The sequence below is a fragment of the Leptosomus discolor genome, chromosome 2 (genome assembly GCF_034619465.1).
Source record: "Leptosomus discolor isolate bLepDis1 chromosome 2, bLepDis1.hap2, whole genome shotgun sequence".
Lineage (NCBI taxonomy): Eukaryota > Metazoa > Chordata > Aves > Leptosomiformes > Leptosomidae > Leptosomus > Leptosomus discolor.
Window position 1 is genome coordinate 124,064,902 of NC_141392.1, and position 8,233 is coordinate 124,073,134.

Consider the following 8,233-nt stretch of genomic DNA (forward strand, 5'->3'; position numbering starts at 1 on the left):
AGTCCTCCCTGGGAGATGAAAATTTTGTTGTGATGAATCAAACAGGAAAATTCCCATTGACCTCACCAGGGTCAGGACCCATTGTCAGGGGTCCAACAATTAATTCATCCGAGCGACTCCATTCTCTCGCAAGCAGCCCAGCTATTCTCCTCAGGAGAGTGTGTCATGATAACACAGTCCAGGACACCAACACATGCAGGGAGACGCCAGCACTCCCCTGGAGATCCCCTGCAGTTGGATGAACCACCAGGACAGTCGGATTACCCAGAGCTGGCTGTCGGGTTGGGAACCGATGCTGAAAACAGAGACAGGGCTGAGCCTGGAGCCAAATTCCTCCCCAGATCCAGCCCGTCTCTCCAATGCACCCTGATGCACGAGTACAGGCAGGCTTTTAAATCAAGGCGCCTTTCCAAATCAAACAGTTTATTTCTCACATTTGTCCACAACGTTGGTGATTCGCGCCTCTTATCTGGGGGCTGCTTAGCCACCATATTTATAGCCCGGTTTCCTAAGAAAGTGGAACATAAGCTCATGCAGCTCACCTTGTAAATCTCACTGCCAGTTGCTAGGCCTTCTCACCCCTATATATTTTGGACCTGTGGCCCAGCCAAATTTCACTCAGGGAAGGCGGAAACGCTCAAACAGTTTGCAGACAACATCATCACTTGCGGCAGGGTAAATGCATGCTGCTGCTAAAAGGTGTGGTCCCACTCTCCCCCAGATCTGTGTTCCCTTGCTTGCTGATCTGGATGGAAATATTCCTGAAAAAAACCCTAAACACAACCCAACAACAGCAAAAAGCAACCAAAATCCACCATCATTTCTGCCTGTTGAAGAAGATGGACTGACTTCCCTTCCAGCTACCTGGTCTGACACAGAGAGGGGAAGCACCGAGGTCGTGGCGGAGGGTGGAGAATGGCACCCTGCAGTCCATCAGCCCTACACAACTGTTTCTTGACCCGTTAACTCACCTGGGGCAGAGCACTCAGCCACCATCACAGCTCATGAGGAGCTGCTTGAACAGCAGTATCAGATGTTTCGGTGTAAGTGTATGATAGGGAATGCTGCTCAAACTAATCACCCCCAGGTTGGTCTATCCTGTAACCTCGGGGAGGAGGAAACACTAAACTCCTCTGGCTGAGTGACAGCACAGAGCTGTTCATCTGCCTGTTTCCATTCACTATGAGACCTCACTCCTACAGGCCCTCAAACATCATTTTCCAACCCTTTATAGCCAAGAGCCAAAAAATATTCGTCGTTCGAGGCATTCAATAAAAGTCATCCCTAGTGTGACCCTTTGCTACAGCCAGAGGACTTCCACCTGTGACTAGCAGTCCTGCCCAACTAGGACATTTCCCAGAGTGTAAATGTAAGTAAAGTCAGTGGATTTCATCTGAATCCATCCTGTTATCTGCAGGGCTGCATGTAGGAGTGGTGGGGACAGTCAGGCCCGGGGAAAGCCAGAATAGCAGAAGAAATTAAAAGGTGAAGTCTACCATCCCTTAAGAGATGCAGGCTGGTGAAAATTTAAATCAGATTAGTGGCCCACTCTGAAAAGACATTAAGTTTTTGCCCTCATGGGAGAAAGCCAAACGAGGAACAGGATTTTTGCAGGAAAGGCTTGGCTGAGCCTTTAACTCCAGCTACCTGTACCTATCAGAGCTCAGCTGGCTACAAAAATTAGGATTCTTCAGTACTACCCCAGCAGACCCATACCCACTCCTAAGGGAGACCCAGAAACCATCCAGTCATCTTGGGAGGTATGTTGGGTGTCTTTGCAGCCACACGGACAGCCAGGTTAGAGCCCTAATCTCATGCCTGGCCTGTCAACCAGCACGAGCGTCATGAATAACTGGAGATGTTAGCTCATCAAAACACAGCATGAACATCCCCCTCACTGGAATTTGTTTGCTGTTCCCAGGCAACCGGCCAGTGTTTTTTTGGCAGAGAGCGCCAGACAGAGATGAAATCCTCTGCTTCTGCCCTAAAAATGCCATTGTAAATGGATCTGTGTAATCAGGAGCAGAGCAACAGTCAGATGGGCCCCTGTTCAGGGAAGCTGAGCTCTCAGAGTCTTGGGCAAGCCCCTTACGTCTAGGTTGTCCCTCATGTCCCCAGCAATCCCATGCAAACCAACGCAACCATCTGCATGCATGGCTCTTCCTTGACCCCTCTGCAGGAGAAAGGGGGTCATATCCAGCCCACTCACATGGCTGCTCCTGCATCTCCTGTGGAGTGAAGGATATCATCACCCTACCATAGCCCAGCTCCAGGGGCACCTAGGAACATAAAGTGGGTCTGGATTTAGAGGCTTTATCTACACAAGTAAACCAAATCGCACGAGGCTCAGGCTCAGATGTCAGCAGATACCCACCTATGCTGTCATTGAACTAGCACTTTGCCAAACTGTTCCTTGGCACAGTTTGGAGGTGACACATGCCAGGAACCACCCATAATAGTCATCTGGATGTGGCCATGCAGCTCGGGGGCAGAGCTTAGCTGTGCAGACACAAGGTGTGCTGTGTCCGTTTGCCGTGGGTCAAAGAGCAACATTTTGCAAAAAAAGCAGGGAGAAAGGATGGATTTGCATATTCAGACCATATAAAATGAAATCTTTTTCCAATCAGAGAGTAAATAAGCTGCAGCAGGCTGTGAGACCAGGCTCGTATCAGGTCTCACAGGCAGAGCATGGTGCAGGACAAGGCCAGCATGAAGTCTAGCTGCCAATGTAATCAACGTGATGTGGTTCACACGACAGGTACCAGATGTGTTTGAGATGTCCAGGGTATCGGCCCTGACCTCCAGCTGCCAGCAGAAGGGCACATAGATCTGGCATCACACATATCAGCCCAGTGTGGGTGCCTTGGATACCCCAGAGCATCCTAAATCCTAACAGCTGCCTGATTAGGTGATTGACGTGAGTGCTAGGTCTCCATGAATGTCAATCAGCACTTAGACATCTTACGGGCCTGAAGACCTACATGTTTTCAGGGACAGATATGACCCCTCCAAGATGCCTGTAGGCCTGAACATGCATAGGGTTTTGGAGTCTTCTCCAAACATCTCCCCTGGGCTCATGGAGGACTTGGGGAATGGGCAGGAGGCACCACAGAGCCTGCTGGGCAGAGGTTGAGTTCAGAAGCATCTCTTGCAAAGCAGGACTGGTGTTGGGTGGTTTAGGGAGGATATGGCAGAAGTCTAGAGGATCAGAAAAGTCTGCTGAAACGTGCTGAGGGTGAATGGGGTCTGATTGTTCATGGTCTCATTACTGACAAGAACTACTGGGAAACTGGTGGGAGACACATTTAAAACAAAGAAACAAAATTGTTCCTTTATGCAAGCGGTTTCAGACCTATTAACCTCCCTGTTGAAGGATATTACCATGTAAGACTTCACTCTTCAGACCATAAAATAGCCTGAGAGCAGGAGAAAAGTTGAGATAGATACCACAGATGTGCTGTGCTTAATCTAATTCAGACCTCCCCACGTGGCCACTGTTACGGGCAGGAGGTCCCACGGTCTGGGTGAAGACAGTTGTATTGCTGTCTGTAACAAGAGCCTGTCCATGGCCATGGCGGGTTTCTGGGCCAGAGCTGATCCCAGAGCTGATCCCACAGTCACTTCTTCATGGGCTGAATGGCAGGGTTTTCTTGGCTCAGGGTTTGGTAAAAAGCCACCAGTGGGATGGGGAGGCAGAGGTGGCATCATAAGCTGGCAACGGTTCAGTCACCAAAGGATTTGCGCCTGCTGGCATAAATTTATCCCAGGCTGCATTTAAAAATCGGGCTGCTCGGGTCCTGACCCAAAAGCAGATGAAGTCAGTGGAGACACCCCTCCCATTTGGGGCTGTGGGGCGGATGCAGATTGGCTTGACTCCTCCCCAGCCTCAAAACTTCTGAGGCACCCCGGAGCTAATTTCTGTGCTGTGTGTTCCTGAGCACAGATCAGCCTTTGTGCATGGTGGGGTCTGAAAAAAAACATCTGGTGGCAGGTTGGGGAGCAAGGAAGGGTGGGAGCCTGCTGGAACAGCCCCAATAGGCTCACCAGAGGCTGAGGCCAACACGGCATAGGGACCACGCCGGAGGGAGCAAGCCCAGCTGCTGTTCCAGCAATTGCCCAGGAGACAAGAGACTTCCTGCTCCTCATTTCTGGGGGAAATCTGGTTTATGTTGGTACTGTCTGGTTTTGGCTTTCTTTCCCAAGGCACGTTCTGCAACTCGACCTGTGCACTACAGCTGCAGAGCAGGAGCTTGTGCTGGTGTGGAGGACGCATCCTGGCCAGCTTTGTGCCTGCCCCTGTGGACCCTGCCACATTTAAACAGCTCCACACACATCTCATACTCTGAGATGGTGCTGCTCCCACCAAGGGAGAGCAGCTGAGCTAGAGATAAGACATGGCGTTTTGCCATCCATCGTCGGGAACACCATGGCCGCATCATACTCTGGATCTGCACTAAAATTTCTCTCTAGAGTGCACCAAGCCGCCTGCACACACATGTTCAGACACGTCAGGTCACATACTCAGAAAAGGACACTCATATGAGCATCCAGACACTCCTCACTGCTCAGGTTGTAGCTCAAGAGCTGCAATTGCGTTTCCTCTAGGTAAACCCCGCCCCAGCCCCGTTGCAGCTTCTCTCACATTGGAGGTGCCGATCCTCAGAGGTACGTGGTGGGTTACGGTGTTCCACCCACTGCACCAAGCAGTACCACCAGATATACAAAGCACCAACACTTGTAGAGAGGCTCTACACACATCCTTGCAACCATCCCTCCTACAGATGGGGTTACAGACCCATTTTCTTTCCCCAGGTGCATGGCCAGTTTGCACGACAGCCTGTTTAAATGCTCAATGTCCCGTGATCCAAAGTCCAGCTGGTGAAGGGCCCCTTATCTACACTGTTTGATGAAGATGATCCTTGTTCTGTTCAAGCAGCCTGAAGGCCACCAATTTTACAATTTCCAGCACCATGTGGCACCCAGCCTGCAAATGCAAAGCCATCAAGGTGACTTACTTATTGAAGGAAAATGGAAGATCTGGTGATGCCTTCTGCTGCGGCGTCGCTGTAAAAAGAAACCTTTATAAAGTTTTTATTTCTTCCTCCTCTATTTGTTGTTGGTTGGGGGAGATTTCTGCTTGTTGTTTGCTTTGTGTTGTTTTCCAAAGCTGAAACTCAGGTCCCACCTCTACTGATTTCCTGGAACTGACCTAGAGAACTAGTACAAACCAGAGTGCCTGTCAGCTTTCTTGGGAGAGCTGTAATACACAAGCTTTCCTAATGCTCCTGTTCCCGATAATTATGGGGCGGTATCCCAGCTTTCCCATTTAGTAAGTACATAAAGGAGTAAGATGTTAAATTGACATTTTTCTTGACAGTCACAAAGAAAACCTTGGCAAACAGTCTCTTTGCAGGCTAGAAACTGGGGAATACAAACGGACCTTTGATTCTTAAGGATCCCATGTTTTTCAAGCCAACTTTGTGTGTTGGGGAGAGCTGAGGAGGAAACTCTGGATTTTTTCACACTTGACTGTGTCAGTGCTAAACACAGAGACTGGGAGTTGGAAATAAAAGGAACCAAACCCACCAGCTTTGATACTGCAAACACTTGGACAGGATTTTAACATCACATGCTTGAGTCTACAAACACGAGAGCCAAACTGGGTCAGTCCCAATATTCTGTCTCCAGCAGCAAGCAGTAGCAGACTCCCCAGTGCTCAGTGCAATTTGTTGACAAAACCCTGCCTTTCTTTTTTTTTTTTTTTTTTCTGTAACATGGTGTGTCCAAGAATGAGAACATCCCAATGCAACTGTTTGCTGTCATGTTGAAATGTATCTGAGATGATTGACAAAGTTCTCTCCACTCCAGGACCATTACACAACCCACTAGGCACTATAAATCCAGGATTTCCCTCTTCCCCATCTCTTCACAGCCCTTCACTCCTCCTCGTGGTGGAACCTCCACCCACGTTCAGCCATGCGGATCCTCCAGCTACTCTTTGCAGTCATTGTCACTCTCCTCCTCCAGGATGTTCCCGGTAAGGACAAAATACTCACAGGGGTTTCTGCAGGACTGTGGAGAAAGAAAAGACAGGTTCCTACCCCAAGGTAGAAAAGGACAAGACAGGGTCCTCAAGTCAAACCAAGTCAAGTCGAAGCTGACCTGACTCTTGCTTCCAAGGAACAAATTTCTGCTGGAATGGTCTCCATGAAGTTCCTGGATGCAGGTGTCCCAGGTTCATAGACTCTACGCCCCCTTCTCTGTATGTTCCTTCCTCTCCATACCCTCAAAACCCACCCAGAAACGCTGAGCCTAAGCCAGGAGCCTGAGCTCTGCTCCTGATCAGGATACAAGCCTCATCCTCCACAAAACAAGGAGAACCCCATGAAATTAAAAGCATCTTTCAGCCGGAAAAAGCGGGGGGGGAAAGACCTCCTAGGTTAGTTGTTAAGGGACTCCCAGTGCTTGCTGGAGGGAGATGCTCCTCCCAAGCATATCTAACCTTCACCATGAAGCCAGCTGAATTTCCCCGTTGCCAACTGCAAGCATCTCATTGCTCAGCCACCGGTAACAGTGGGGCTCTGAGGGGGTTTGCAGGTCCCCTAAGCAGGTCTCCCATTCCCTTTCCCCCTGCAGCAAGAGGCCTTTCGGACAGCCAGCAGTGTAGAAGCAACCACGGCCACTGCCGGAGGCTTTGCTTCCACATGGAGCGCTGGGAAGGGAGCTGCTGCAACGGCCGCCTGCGCTGCTGCCGATGAGAGTGGCCACGCTGGGACAGAGGCTGGAACCCCAGGGGGACCAGCACAGTGACCCCGCAACCTCAGCTGCATGTAGGATCTGCTCTCGGACACCTCTGCTCCTGCACCTGCAGCTCGGTTTGTCCATCACCAATAAACCTGTTGGTTTTACGCATCCTTCTGGGTCCAGAGTGCAGCCGTGTTTCCCTCTGAGATGGACCATCCTGCCTCACACTTGGGGTTTGATGCTGCTTGAGATGCACTGGGGTACTGGAAACATCTGCACAAGCCTGGCAGATGTGGCACAGGACCAAGGGACATCTGTGCCCTTCCAGGGTGGCCGCAAGAGAGAGATCTGCTGGGTTTGTCCAAGAAGCTATGAAGCCTCTCTTCTAGCCCATACCTCTGTCTGTCACAGTCCTTATCAACATCTATCTCTTGCCCTGTCTATGGAAGAGATCACAGCAAGATCCATCCTCTTCAAGGAGATGGATCCAAGACAGAGGTATGATTTGCCCTCCAGAAGCGTCTCTTCTTCCCCCATAACAACAGCAAGGTGAACCTGGGTGGATGGCTTGGGTTATCCACCTCTAAGATAAGGTAAAAGTGGGCAAGATGGAGAAATCCCACTCCCCTTGGCAAAACAATTCACCCGGTGGTCACACAGTGAGCATGGTGGGTTCTGCATCTGTCCTGCCTTTACATGGAGCAATTCTCATGTGAAATCTAACTTGCATAGTGCAAGGTTTAAATAAAAAAGAGAAACTATTCATAAGGCTGATGATAAAATCAAAAGGAGCTTTTCTGGCCTCACTGCAACTTTCTGGTGAGGGATGCCCCAGGCTAAGTGTGGTTTTGGGTCTAGGGGCAGAAGAAGAGGACTGAAGTAGCCAAGCTGACTTTGGACAGGCCCTGAACGCTGACAAGTACAAAGCACTTGCTTTTGGGATGGGTGTAAAATGCTGTTTGCTTAGTGGGGGAAAAAAGGGAGAAAATTCTTGCCAGAGAGGAAAAGATGAACACGCATGTGAAGGAGGAGAAGGACATATCAGAGCCAGCAAACCACCACTCTGACTGGGGAGCATCCCTCCAAACCCTGCTACCCTGGGCACTGCCTCCCCCCCAAAAAAGGGAGGCTTGGGACCCATGTCAGGGAAAGGCAAGGCAAGGCAAGGCAAGGCAAGGTGAGGCAAGGCAAGGCAAGGCAAGCTTAGCTTTCCACCCCTATACATGATGCATGCCTGCATGGTAGGAAGACCATGTGGCCTGTGCTGCTCCCTGAGCCCTGCCAGGGTTGTGTCTGGACCAACTGGCACAGACCAAAGGCCCAGGGGCAGTTTGACCCATGCCTCACCGTGTAGTGTTTTGCAGGGTGAAAGAGAATAAACTCTTGTATTTCAGACCGTATCCCAACATCATGAGGGGCATCACTGCCTCTTTTCCTGCATATGCTGATGTATTGAGTGAAATTATGAGTGAGAATTGGCCAAGGCCAA

General features: G+C 50.2%; 1 protein-coding gene across 1 annotated transcript; it reads left to right on the plus strand.

Annotated features, from left to right (window-relative positions):
* Positions 1 to 5,976: 5,976 nt before the first annotated feature.
* DEFB125 (defensin beta 125) lies at positions 5,977 to 6,758 on the plus strand. Its single transcript, XM_086461684.1, has 2 exons — positions 5,977 to 6,037; positions 6,637 to 6,758. The coding sequence occupies exons 1-2, from the start codon at positions 5,977 to 5,979 to the stop codon at positions 6,756 to 6,758; spliced, it is 183 nt and encodes a 60-aa protein (XP_086317810.1).
* Positions 6,759 to 8,233: the final 1,475 nt, after the last annotated feature.

What these genes read in the sequence shown, in the direction of transcription:
- DEFB125 (XM_086461684.1), top strand. Translation starts at nt 5,977, where the DNA reads ATGCGGATCCTCCAGCTACTCTTTGCAGTCATTGTCACTCTCCTCCTC. An exon ending in CCTCCTCCAGGATGTTCCCG is followed by an intron (nt 6,038 to 6,636) that starts GTAAGGACAAAA and finishes TTCCCCCTGCAG; the next exon opens with CAAGAGGCCTTTCGGACAGC.